The following is a 14,444-nucleotide window of genomic DNA, read 5'->3' as shown; positions in this document are numbered from 1 at the left end:
GGATGAAGAGACACCTCATGGTGGGGCTTCCGGTCCTCAGAGACCACCATCTGGTCTCCTTTTCATTAACATTAGTTATGCCATATTGAGGAAATACAGTTCTCCAGTTTTCTGAATGGGTCAAGAACAAAGATTTCCATATTCTTACTTAAAATCAAATTCAACTTTCCCCCCCAAAACAGTGGAACTAGAACAGCATGAGTTTTGGTTGGCTTTTCCCATCCTATTTAAAATAGCAGGGACCATTATATCCATAGGTTATCGTGTAACAAAATAAATAAAGGCTGGCTCAAACCAATTTTAATTTTCAGCTGGCTATGGAGTATGGAAGGATTACAAACTTGCCTTCAAATATTTTTACTTGGCATCTCAGAGTGGGCAGCCCCTCGCCATTTATTATCTGGCTAAGATGTACGCAACAGGAACAGGAGTGTTAAGATCATGCAGAACTGCTGTGGAGGTAAATAATGAGATGTTTTTAAAATACTTTTCATTTATCATACAGAAGAGGTGATAGTGCCCTTAAGTTGTTGGTGCGTTGGATTTTATAGCTATTATCTCTTTTCTTCCAGTTGACAATGTGAACACTGACATTTGTCAGGGAGGAAAAGCAGTGATGTAACTCAGATGGGGAAAGGGAGAAAGAGAAATGATCCCTCCTTTCATGCATTTGACTTTTATCAAGTTCAGAGCTCCCTCAGAATTCAGCTAAGGAGCTCTGCTTCAGCCTTCAATCAAATCGCCATGGCAATTTGGCACTTCTAGTGGGATTGGGGGTGCAATGTGGGAAACGAAAGGCTTGCTTTCGCCTAGAAAATGTAGTCTATTTCTTCCCCAAAAGCAGGGTCCTTAGGTATTTGATGACTTGGATGACAACCGAGAAAGTTAATTCTTTCAGCCTGAGCCAGTGATGTACTTTACAAAGGAATGCTTTTAGGAACCTAATGCCCTTCATTGATTTATTAAATATCCGCTGCACCAATATAAACACCTCCATGTTGCAATCTGGCTTTTCTGAAACTCATTTCAAAAGCTGCCAGCTAATAATCTATCTTTAGATTTGCTCCTTTGCCAACTTCCTAATGAATTATGTATGGCTAACCTCTTTTGGTTACATAAGGGCCATTCAGCTAAGTTGACGTTTGTCCCCATAGAACTCTGCACAGCTCCCTCATGGTTATGTCACCTACACCCTCAGGCACTGTCTTCCCTTCATTCTCTCCTTTCCACATCAGCTGGGGTCTTATAACTCGCCCTCCCAGAGCAGCAGTGCCCAGAAACGCCCTTTTTTATAAATAGAAGTCAATATATTCTTGTTCTGCCGAATAGCCTTCTAGTCAGGAAAGTTTATTACACAAACATAAAATAAGCCTCAGGAAGTTTCAGCTCAAGACGAAAAAAAAAATACACACTTGTAATCTTGGTGTCTATGAAAGGTATTAACTCTTAACTCTATATAATTTGCAAAAGCCATGCTTTAGACCGGAAATTCTTGCCTGACCAGCTAGCAAGGAACTGAAGATGGATGTCATTTATTTTTTACCTGGAATGAAGTATATTGGCTAAGTAGTCTACTTGATTTCTCTTCTCGTATACAGCTTTATAAAGGTGTTTGTGAACTAGGCCACTGGGCTGAGAAATTCCTGACAGCATACTTTGCCTATAAGGATGGTGATATAGATTCTTCTCTTGTCCAGTATGCACTGCTTGCAGAAATGGGGTATGAAGTAGCTCAAAGCAATTCAGCATTCATTTTGGAATCGAGTAAGATAAGTTGAAATTCTCTGCAATTCCTTAATCCTACATATGCATATATAACTTTACTATAGGGGTATTGTAAGCCTTCCTAATGGAGTGTCTCCTTTTTTTTAAGAAAAGGCTAAAATTATTGAAACAGAGAAGATGTATCCAATGGCATTTATCCTATGGAATCGAGCTGCTATTCAAGGTACAGAACTTAGATAAAAATGAGCACATACCTGGTGCCCATCCATTATTATTCACCTGATTTGCGCCAGCTGAATTCTTGGGCACATAAGCAGAAAGGTACAGCATATAAAGTAGGTGGTATTTCAAACTGTACTAGTGTTAGGGTCAGTCTTTGGTTAGAGTTTATTTCTAGGAATTTCTTTGTTCTTCTCAAGGTCCCCATTTTAGCAAACCATACAAATTTTTCTGTGGCTCTGTCTCCATAGCACCAGACAGCTGCTTGAAACATGACAGTTTTACTCAAAAAACCAATTCTCTTGGTCTGGCTTCAGTCACTCATTTGCTGAGTTTTGTTTTATTTTTTTAACCTATCAGAGGTGTGACTGATGTCTCAATGAGTTTACAGGTAAAATTACTTATAGATCTAAGACTTGTTTGATTTCTCTTTTAAAATATCACATTGATGATTACCACAAACTTCAGATCTTTATTATAACAATTAGCACATTAGCATCAGGGGGAAAAAAAGCGCAAACCCAGAGTTAATTAGCAAGATCCTCTCCCCTTTTGTGGCGTTCCCATGCCCTGCTTGTAGGAATCATATGTGATAAGAAACACAAGATAGCATTAGTGGGAGGGCCTTGGAAGGTAGCATTTGCATCATTATGTTTCATTTCATTCTTTCCCTAAAATTATATTACTAAGAGCAGAGAGATACTGCAATGCTGTCAAAATTGGCATTTGGATATGTGAGGAACTGTCTTGCAGTAAAAGAGCAATTTTACTTCCAATTAAGTGACTTAAAACCGTCTCATGCTAAGGCCAAATCACCCTTTTCTACAAGAAGGGAATGGCATGAAAACTTATTCTCAGCTGATGCTAACATGAGGCAGAGGAAAAAGTCACGGTAGTGCCTTCTCACCTCCAGCTGAGTTGGTAACACAGTAGTAAGCTATCCATGCAATTTTAGTGACAAATTTCTTTGAAAAAGAAAGTCTCTTTTCTAAATGCAATAAAGACCTTGTTTGGAGTGGGGAAACAACACCAGCCACCTCTTAGCTCTGGCAGATTAGCTCAACAGCAACGAATACAGGTTTATTCCAAGCCAGGAAATAACATGGAAATTTCACCAAGGAAAAGAGCCATTGAAAATGAGGGGACATTAATATTAAAGATGTGGTTCCTGAGTGGCTCAGTCAGAGAGCTGAACCATCAGGGCTCACTCCACACCCTGAGACTGTGAAATTGAAGGGGAAATCCTGACCACTGTGAGGTGACACCCTGGGAGCCTGTCAGAATTACCACATGCCCCCAATTAGGTCTCTAATTAGGGTGAAGTTGACTACTCTGGAAAACCTGCTTGTGCATAGCCTTCCATTCTTAGCTACTTGAGGGGTCCTGCTGACTACTTATTAAGCTTGAAAACACCCAGAAAGCCTGTCCTTTTGTGGTTATGGCCCAGAAGGGATCTTGGGGTCAAAGAAAGACAGCTTTGTTCAAAAGTAGAGATGGAGTAGGTTTCTCTCTAGGGCTCCTGGGGCCTCTTGCCTCTCCAGGCCCATTTCTATAAGGTCTTGCCTACCTGTACATTTTGATGTACCTGGGAAGCAAGCCCTGATAATGAATGTCCATGGCAGCTTAAGAATTTTATGATGTTACCTCTACTCAGAGCTAAAGCTAGATCATAGCATTATATTTTAATAGAGGATTCTAGAAGATTAAAAGAACTTCAGTACCCAAGGAATCAATTCCAAAGTATTTTAAGCATTGCACTAGGTCAAATGGAATTTGGAAGGAGTCCTATAGCCCTAAATGATGCACCTCAGACCATTACCCTCTAGCATAGTCTAGGCTTTTCGAATCAAGCCTAGACTATGATAGAGGGATTGGCCACAGCTGAGATGAATGTCCTACATCAGCATTCCCTCAACTTTTCAATCAACATTGTCCTTGTGAATGGAAATATGGACCCCAAAAGATCCTTAGAGGTCATCACTAAATGGCCTTCAAAAGACTCAAATCCCATATCTTAAAATGTCACATGAATTTTTTTCTACTGAATATATCCATGTTGGAAAGTAAGATTCTAATATACTTAACATCTGGGGAAAGTATTTTCTAAAAAGTTTCCTACCATGTCTATCCATTCATTCTATAAATACTTTTCAAGTACTTATCAAGTACCAAGCTTCAAAGTTCTTGCCCCCATGAGAGAGAGAAAATAGAGTAGTAAACAAATAAGATCATAGTGAAGGATATAAAACATAGAGATGAGATAGATAACTCCTGGGGTGAGGGCTTTAGACAAGGCAGGGATGCTTTAGACAAGGCAGTCAAAGAAGGCCTCTAGAAGGGAAATGACATTTGTAGTGAGACTGAATAATGAGAAACCAGCCACATGAAAAGTCATAGAAATTCCAAACATGCCAGGCAGAGGGACTTGAAAAAATCTTAATGCAGAGATTTTGAGGCGAGAATGAGCTTAAGCTTGGTGTTTTGAAGAAATAGTAAGAAGGCTAGAGCATATCGTGACCTACGATAAGGATAGTCAGAGAGGCAAAAGACAGTTAAGACACTACTTGTAGGTCAGGTGAGTGGATATTATTCCACGTGCAAAGTAAAGCACTTGGGGGATCTAGCACAGGGAATAACATGATTTGATTTGATGTTTTTAAAAGATCATCTTGGCTGTTGTGTGAAGAATAAATTGAAAAGATCAAAGAATAGTTTAGAGGCTACTGTGGTATTCCAGGCTTGGACTAGATGGTGGAAGAGATGGCAAGAAACAGGTGTGTTGTAAAGGAAGAACCAATAGGACTTGCTGATGGATTCAAAGATGAAAGTGAGGGGAAACAATTAAGAATAATTATCCTAGATTTATGACCTGAACAATGGTGATGCCCTTACTGAGATAGGGAAGACACTGATGATTTTGGCTGGGGGAGGGAGTAGCAAGATATTAGGAATCTCTGTTGGATGTTTAAAGTTTGAGATCCAAGTAGAGAAGTCAATAAAGCAGTTATAAGAGTCTGGGGCTTGAAGAGAGACAGGACTATAGATATAAATTAAGGAATAGTAAACATAAAGACAGCCACAGAACTAGATGAGATTACCTAGAGAAAGAGGTGAGATAGAGGAGAGAGGTGAAGGGGTGGGGAAGGGAGAGAGAAGAGAAAATAGGGGAGAGAAGAAACAAAAAAAGAAACTGAATAGCAAGCTGTTGATATTCTAAAATTTAAAAGTTGGGTAGAGGAGGAGTCAGGCAAAAGTTTGAAAAGGAAAAGGCCTGTGAGGCAGGAGGGAAATCAAGAGAATGCAGTGTCACTGATGTCAAGATAGAGCCAATGATTCCAGTGCTGCTTAGAGGTCCAGTGAGATAAAGATAGAGAAGTGGCCAATGGATTTGGCCAATGGAAGTTAACAACCACCTTGAAAATAGCAGATTTATGGAGGGAGGGGAGCAGAAGCCAGATTGGAGTGGGTTGAAGAATATTTGGGAGATGAAGCTTTAGAGATGGTGAGTGTAGAACACACTTTTGAAAAGGCTGAGTGTAAAATGAGCAGAGAATTGGGGAGTAGTTAGAAGGAGACACCATGGTATCAAGAAAGGGTTTTTCTTTATAGAAGATACCAACTGTGTTTGAATGACTGATGGGATTGATTTAGAAAAGAGGGAGAAACTGATGATGCAGGAGAGTAGATCTTCTGAAGTGGAGTCTGAGAACAGGAGGGGTGGGATCCAGTTTCCCAAGAATTGACTCACTACCTTCAAGAAACAAATTTTAAAGGTAAAATTAATAATTTTTATTCTTTAAGAACATTTGTACTATGAGAGTTATACAGAGAAGACAGGTAGCACTGAGTGTTATATTTTATATTCCATAAATTATATTTAATACTGATTCTAGGATTTAATACTGATTCTGAGAGGGTTTTTTTTTGTTTGTTTTGTTTTGTGTTTTACTATTGTCATTAGGTTGAGTTACTGGGAACTACACATGAATCATTTGGGTTCTTCTCTTTCTAATATTTCTACCAGGCAATGCATTCGCTAGAATAAAAATTGGAGATTACTATTACTATGGCTATGGGACTAAAAAAGACTATCCAACAGCAGCCACACATTACAGCATTGCAGCCGACAAACACCACAGCGCACAAGCCATGTTCAATCTGGCCTATATGTATGAACATGGATTAGGTATCGCAAAGGTAATTGTGTTGGTAATAATCCAAATGTAGTAATGGCAGCTCTATGGGAAGGGAAAATATATACATGTTTTGCATTTCATTGATGTCATCTGTTAAGGTCTAGAATCAACCACCCCTCAATTGGACAGAGGACACATGCGATAATGCAAGTCACACAGCGAGGTTTATTTCCAGCTACCTGGGGTCCGAGTATCTGCCCTACGCAGCAGGTTTCAACAAGGACCCCGAGCACTCAAAGCCAAGGGTTTATATAGCATTTTTAAAGCATCCAGTAATTTTCCATAACTTCAAAGAGTATACATATCATGGGCTTGTACCACATTCTGGGGATTTGACAAGATAAGCTAGCTTGTACCCCACCCTGTCGGCAGTTAACAAGATAAGCTCTTTTCAAACAGGACATCTGGTCCACACCCTGTTAAGGTCATCCAGAAAATGGCTTCCTTTCTTATGCTAACCTACTCTTACACATCAAAACGTAAAGGAAGGGAGGAAAAGACCGTTTGCTGAGTTGTCCTATGTGCCAACACATATTACTTACTTTAATAATAACCCTATGAGGTAGAAGTTATTTTCTCCATTTATACCTAAGGATATAACTTATGAGAAGAATAAATCTAGTCTAGGCCAATTTGATTCATAAATTCATGCTTTTCCCAGAAATTCTGGTGGTCCCTACGCTGACTCCCTTTTACATCCGGGCCTTTTCCATTAAAATTTCCATTGATTCTCAAGCTCTCAGTAACAAGGAGAAAGTGGGAATGAGGTCATAGATGGATACTGAAGTGGCATTAATCCTGCAATGTCTACGAAACACCCAGTGTGTACATGACACAGTGTTGGGCACTCTAGAGAGGCCCAAGAAAAAGAGTTCTCCATCCTTCAAAGACTACACATGCCTTGAGGAGATGAGGCATATTCATTAAGAAAAGTAGCTAACTAAACAAGGAGATATTGGATAAATCTCTTACACAGTGAGTGTAACTATGGCAGAAGACGGCATTGCCATCTGATAGGGTGATAAAGGCTGATTAAATATCAATAATGATAGTAGCAAGGTGTTGGTTTGTAATGTGCTCTGTCATTTAAATCAGACCACCAACTCAATGATCTAAGCCCTATAATTGTCCTCAACATTTGCATCAGGAACTGAAGGGCAGAGCTTAAGTCACACGGCCGTTTGCAGAGTTTATCAGTAGTGGTATCACAATCTGAACACAGGCCTGTCTGACCTCATATTTTTGCGGTGAGAGTGAGCCCTAAATTGAGTCATTCTTAGGTCTCAAGCATTTATTTTACTTCAGTATGTATATTTCTAGCTGCATTTTGAGAGCCAAATATAAGGGGGCTTGTCAGCTTTTCTGTGCTTTCTTTTCTTCCAGTTGTTTTAGTAATCATCGGTAGGGAATTTTCTATCTAGCAACTGCTGAAGGTGTACACTGCAACCAAAGGTGACACATTCAGGTCCTGACAATCTAGCGGGGGTGCTCCCTACCTTCCTGTGGCCTGCCTTTTGGCTGATCACTTTACATCAGCCCCTGCACCCTAAGCAGTAGAAAAAATGTCAAATGCAAATCCAATCTGTTTTCCCCATTCCTAGCGGCTGCAAGCATCCTATGTTTATAAATTTGGGGAGAGGAGGACTGCATTGTATAGCTACATTAGATGAATCTTTGGATGTCATTTAGCCACACCTCACTCCCCTCCAGCTGTCATCCACATCTGTAAAACAGAACCAGTACCTCCCCTGCCCCAGGCTTTGAGGTTAAAATGAGTAAGCCTTTGTGAAAAGGCTTTGTAGTCAAACAGTGCACGGAATGACTGTTATTTAGATCAGAAGAGAATTTGAATGACTGCCAAGTAAGGCTTCAATAAGATTAAAGCTTTTGTTCCTCATCCCCCATGCAAAACATAACAATAATGGTGAGAGGAGCACTGTCTGTATAAAGGATAAAAGTGACCCCACCCCACGGATTAAATTCAAATTAACTCTCCCGCCCCCAGTAATTCAAGAAGGACTCTGAACACTGGGCCAATTATGCAAGAGAGGACACTGCCAGCTGGCACCGGCTGGCCAGCTGCATCAGTGTTTGGTTTTCCTTCTTGGAGTCACCGCTGACTGCTCTCCTAGGCACTTTCTTCACAATGTCATATAGCAGTGGTCCAGACATACATACATTTCATACTTTTAGAAAAAACTTTCAAGTTTCTCTCCGGCCACATTTCTGGTTTTTGTCAGGGTTCCTGTGTATCAGGGGGAGTTCATTTTGATCAGTGTCTCTCAGTTATAGATCTATTTATTTCCTACAGAATGTCTCTGCATGGAAAAAACAAAAACGAAAACCCAAAAACTGCACTTCATCTCAGACCTGGATACAGGAATTTTAGATTTAGTTAATGAGGGGCCATTGCTCTTTGTCCTTATTAATTTCTTTTGTTTAGCAGTTGGAAAATAATAACCAGTACCCAAGTGCCAACTTTATTAATCTTGTTACCTCATACAGTAATAAGGAGATACCACCTTTTCTTTTTTTTATATTAAATTTATTGGGGTGACAATTCTTAGTAAAATTACATAGATTTCAGGTGTACAATTCTGTATTACATCATCTATAAACCCCACTGTGTGTTCACCACCCAGAGTCAGTTCTCCTTCCATCACCATGTATTTGATCCCCCTTACCCTCATCTCCCACCCCCCACCCCCTTACCCTCTGGTAACCACTAAACTATTGTCTGTGCCTATGAGTTTTTCTTTCTCATTTGTTTGTCTTGTTCTTTTGTTGTTTTTGGTTTATATACCACATGTCAGTGAAATCATATGGTTCTCTGCTTTTCCTGTCTGACTTATTTCACTTAGCATTATACTCTCAAGATCCATCCATGCTGTCACAAATGTTCCTATATCATCTTTCCTTACCGCCGAATAGTATTCCATTGAGTATATATACCACAACTTCTTTATCCATTCATCTATCCCACCAACAGTGTATGAGGGTTCCTTTTTCTCCACAGCCTGTCCAACACTTGTTACTATTTGTCTTGTTGATGATAGCCATTCTGACTGGGGTGAGGTGATATCTCATTGTGGTTTTCATTTGCATTTCTCTGATGATTAGTGATGTTGAGCATTTTTTCATATGTCTATTTGCCATTTGGAGATACCACCTTTTCTAATTCTTAAAATGAATATGCTAATAATTAAAAGCCAGAGCTTGTTCCAGTGATGGTTAATGAGAGCCAAACAATTACAACAGTCTTTCCACAGCAAGACTGTTAAATTGTGGAGTAATTAAGAATTTCTTCAGCAAGCCACTTCATAATCCTCTTTATCAGTTAATTCTCGTGCAAAATGGAGGGAGGATGAGAACAATATCATTATTAGGATTTCTCTGAGAATTGAAAAACTTGTGGTGTGGAATCAGGTATTGCAAACTCTGTATTTAAGCCATCTGGGAGAAGTGAAGTATAAATCGACTTTTAGTAAATCAATGTAAAATAATGGGTCCTTGGGGCGGCCGATGGGCTTAGTGGGTTAGAGCGCAGTGGCTCTACTGCGCGAACACCAAGGTTGCCGGTTCGATTCCCATATGGGCCAGTGAGCTGCGCCCTCCACAACTAGACTGAAAAGAATAACTTGACTTGAAGCTGAGGGGTCCTGGAAAACACACTGTTCCCAATAAAATTTATTAAAAAGGTAAAAGGAAAAGAAAAGAAAGAAAAAAATGGATCCTTGTTGTTCTCATCCATTTTTAGGCAAAGACATTGAGAATAGGGTGATGCAGGTGAATTATCCTAATAGCTTCACTGAGAAACATCTCTCTCCCCAATTCCTGACTTCTCATTAAGTTCAGGACAAACTGTGGCCCAGGAATGACTGCAGTATTGTTCTGGGAACACAAAGATACTACCTAGTGGTTAAGTGAGCAGGCTAGGAGCAGACTACCTGGATTTCAATCTCAGTTCTGCCACTTTCAAATTACGTGGCTTTGGGTAAGTGATTTAACCTCTCTGTGCCTCAGTTTCTTAATCTTTAAAATGGAGTTAATATCATCTGCCCTATAGAATGATCATGAGGTCTAAATAAATGACAGTGATGACTGGTATGCAGGGAAAGTATGTAATAAGTATTAGCCATTACTATGAAATGCAGTGCAACCATTAAAAATAAAATATAATAGACTAAAGAATATCTTAGGAGATGGTATAATTGTTTGAAATATATTGTTTGGTTAAGAAAGCAGAAGACAAATATTATACAAAGTGAGAAATTCCTAAAAGTATGTACATAAGAATATATATAAAAATGCTGAATGCTGCAAGAATGCATATGAACTATTACCAGAACTTATCTCTGCACAATGAGATTGTCGGTAGTTTTTTAAAATTTGTTAATCTCTATATTTTCAGTTTTCTCTAACATATAGTATATTTATAATAAGAAAACAAATTATACAAAAAACTACCTCCTCCAAGTATAAGAAATTTCTGATGACACCCAAAGTCTTGGGGCTGGAGAACTCCTGCATCATGTAATTGAACTATTTTCATAAACCAGATGCTTTATTGCTGGAGAATTCTGTATCTTTGAATTATAAGAAACTCTTTTGACTATGTGGGCATTGGGCAGTACTTTGGCACACCTGACATTTTAGTTAGAAACATTTAAGAGTCTGTAGATATGTTTACGTAATCTCCTAAATCACCGAATTTAAGGCAAAATAACTGTAACTGTACCACAGAAAAGTTTAATGTAAGTGGGTTAATTGTGCAATGGACTTATTTAATGAACGCTGACCATCATCAGAACACTATCAAGAGGAAATTCTTTGTTTGAACTATTTGAATTTATTACTAAATAGCATAAAGAACAAGGAGTCTTTTTTTTTCTTTCTTTTTTTTTTTTTTTTTTAAGGCACAGCTCACAGTGACCCATGCAGGTATCGAACCGGCAACCTTGGTGTTATTAGCACCATGCTCTAACCAACTGAGCTAACTGGCCACCCCTAAGGAGTCTGTTTTAGAATCTGGTAATAAAATTTCTTTTATAGACATTGCTCTAATTAGCCACAGGAATTTCTTTGGAAATTTTAAAGAAAGACTTTCCTATCCACCCCACCCCCACTGCAAATTGTGAGGCTGCCTGGTTAAGGAGTGAGCTCATCCCACTTTAATGATACTTCTCGAAATTTTTTATTATAAATCTAGTGACTGAATTGTGATAGCTGTGCCTCAAAAGATAAATTAATAACTATTTCCTGACTCAAATAAGAAGGAATGCCAGAGATTTTGACAAAAGGCTGCCTTTTCCTGAACTATTCAAGTCAATATACCTTTCATGTGTGGGGGGTTGACACAGCCATTACATTCTTCTGGGTGCTTCCACTGAATTTGTTGGAATTAGAGACACAACTTAGAGTTTTTATGACATCCATTTCCTCTGTTGCCCAGAAGATTTGTTCATAACGGTCTCCTGAATTTTAAGTATTTTAAGCAAAAACATTCCTGTTTCTCCAACAAATCAATTTACCAGACCACAAAGCTTTGAGAAAATTTAAGAAATGAGAATCAGAACACAATTGAGAGAGGACGTAGCCTAAGAAACGGTCTAGCAGAGGCCTCAAGGATTCATAACTATTGAACTCTGTATTGAAGTTCTGGGAAATGGAGAGGAACAACAAAGTGACCCTGATGACCAACATTTGTGAAAAATCTCTCTTCTTCCCCTTCTTTTGAAAATAACCCACAGATGGCCCGGCCCAGTGGCTCAGGCAGTTGGAGCTCCATGCTCCTAACTCCGAAGGCTGTCGATTCGATTCCCACATGGGCCACTGGGCTCTCAACCACAAGGCTGCCGGTTCAACTCCTCCAGTCCCACAAGGGATGGTGGGCTGTGCCCGCTGCAACTAGCAATGGCACCTGGACCTGGAGCTGAGCTGTGCCCTCCACAACTAAGACGGAAAGGACAACAACTTGAAGCTGAACGGCACCCTCCACAATTAAGATTGAAAGGACAACAACTTGACTTGGAAAAAAAAAAAGTCCTGGAAGTACACACTGTTCCCCAATAAAGTCCTGTTCCCCTTCCCCAATAAAATAAATAAATAACCTACAGACACCCAAGCAAAGTACAATTCTGGGGCTGGCCCAAGGCCCTTCAACCATTAAAAGCAACTCAGCCTTTTCATTGCTGAGAAACAAAGCAAAAATAAAGCAAACAAAAACAAGCCATAAGTAGGTGGAAATTAAAGAAAAAAATGTTTAGTGCCATGACATAATTTAATGGTTAAAAAACAGTCCCTAAAAATATAGTATGTCCTTTGAGGAATCAAATTCCAGCCTGAGAACCAAAATAGTCTATTCATTCATTCAACAAATATTACCAAAGTCTTACCATGTCTGCAGCAAATCATAAAGCACTGGGAATTCAGGGTTGAGTAGGTAGTCCAAGTCCTGGCCTTCAACTACCTGGAGACAGACAAGTAAATTCTATAACTTCAGATATGATAAGTACTGTTGAGAAAACTAGGAATTTTAAATATTTGGTGTGGGGACAGAGCCAGTTTCCAGGCTCTCGGCCTCACATAGAAAGGTGCTGGCTCAGGTAGTAAATGGCCATCAACTGTGATTGGATGGCCACCAGCTGTGGCTAGTTGGCTGTCAGCTGTAACCAGTGAGCCATTGGCTACTAATATAACTGCCGTGGCTATGCCAGCAGCAAGTGGGGGCTAGCAAAAAGATGGTGGCTGAGCTAGCAAGAGTGGATTGCAATTAGCACGGCGGAGTGCAGTTAGCAAGGGGCTGGTTGGTTGGCAGAGAAGCGGTTGGGAGGTTGCGGATCGTGTGGCTCCTGCTTCCGGTGTCTCCAATCCAGCGGGAATATAGTGGTATGACTCCCCTATCTGTGGCTTCGTGGGTGTTCCTTTTTGGCCTCACTGTATCCTGCGTTCTTGTGCCAGGAGCAGGAGCTGAGACTCTGCATGACACTTGTTACTATCTGTATTACTTGTTTTAGGGAACTGTACTGTTAGTGCCGAGTGTTCTCCTCCTTTCATTGGAATCTAACCTAATATTGAGTCTATGTGGTATTCAAGAAAGCGTTTTGAAGATGGCGCTAGTTTCCTATAGCTGCTGTAACAAATTACCACAGATTTAATAAATGTTGTCTCACGGTTTCTGCAGGTCAGAAGTCTGGGTGAGCTTGATTGGGTCTTCTGCGTAGGGTCAAAAGCTAAAATCAAGGCTGTGTTCCTCACTGGGAGCTCTGAGGAAGCACTCAATTCCCAGCTCATTCAGGTTGTTGGCGAAATTCAGTTTCTTGCACTTGTTGGACTGAAGGCCCAACATTTCTTGTTGGCTGTCTGCATTTGTGGGAACAGAGCCAGGAGTGCAGTTTCCAGACTCTCGGCCTCGCGTGGAAAGGTGCTGGCTCTGGTAGTAGATGGCTATCAACTGTGATTGGATGGCCATCAGTTGTGGCTAGTTGGCTGTCAGCTGTAACCATTGAGCCATTGGCCACTAATATAACTGCCGTGGCTACATTGGGGAGTCAAGGAGAGTTGAGTCGGTTGGTTGGCAGAAAAGCGGACAGCAGGTTGCACGTCATGTGAACCCAGCCTCCAGTGAGACCATAGTGGTGTGACTCCCCTACCTATGGCTCCGTGGGTGTTCCTTTTTGGCCTCACCATATCCTGCGTTCTTATGTGGGGAGCGGGAGTAGAGACCCCGCAGGCTGCCCTGCACGACAGCATTCCTTCTCATTCTTTTTATGTGGCCCTTCAGCAATAGTGTGTTGAGTCCTTCACATACCTAGAATCTCTGACTTCTCCTTCTGCTACATCTGACGTTCTCTTCTGCCCTCAGCCCTGAGAAAACTCTGTGATTAAGGGCTCATGTGATAATATTGAATTCACCTGGATAATCCAGGCTAATTTCCCTATCTTAAGGTCTGTAACCTTAATTTCGTTTGCAAAGTCCCCTTTGCCATGTAACACACTCGTAGGTTCCAAGGAATAGGACATGATCATCTTTGGGGATGCCATTCTGCCTACCACAGATAAATTACAATATTTCTAACAATAGCTTCTGTTGACTTACCCCTAAAGAATGTGTACCTAATGAGCATGGGCTGTTCTTCTATTTCTAGGACATTCACACAGCCAGGAGGTTATATGATATGGCTGCTCAAACAAGTTCCGATGCTCACATACCTGTGTTACTCGCCCTCATGAAACTGGAAACTGTGCATTTGCTCCAAGATACCCTGTTTTTTAATGTAAGTTTTTCTCAAATGGGTCCCAAAT

General features: G+C 40.3%; 1 protein-coding gene across 1 annotated transcript in view; it reads left to right on the top strand.

Moving 5' to 3' along the window:
* Nucleotides 1-14,444, top strand: part of SEL1L2 (SEL1L2 adaptor subunit of SYVN1 ubiquitin ligase) — a gene marked incomplete at its 5' end in the record, with an annotated part of 128,974 nt that overhangs the window by 113,043 nt on the left and 1,487 nt on the right. The window contains 5 exons of the mRNA XM_081034662.1: nucleotides 312-460; nucleotides 1,599-1,764; nucleotides 1,874-1,948; nucleotides 5,969-6,141; nucleotides 14,288-14,416. Coding sequence (XP_080890788.1) covers nucleotides 312-460; nucleotides 1,599-1,764; nucleotides 1,874-1,948; nucleotides 5,969-6,141; nucleotides 14,288-14,416 — 692 coding nt within the window. The remainder of the gene's footprint in view (nucleotides 1-311; nucleotides 461-1,598; nucleotides 1,765-1,873; nucleotides 1,949-5,968; nucleotides 6,142-14,287; nucleotides 14,417-14,444) is intronic.

This window comes from Rhinolophus hipposideros (genome assembly GCF_964194185.1).
Source record: "Rhinolophus hipposideros genome assembly, chromosome: 22".
Classification (NCBI taxonomy): domain Eukaryota; kingdom Metazoa; phylum Chordata; class Mammalia; order Chiroptera; family Rhinolophidae; genus Rhinolophus; species Rhinolophus hipposideros.
This window is presented reverse-complemented; position numbering and strand designations above follow the sequence as displayed.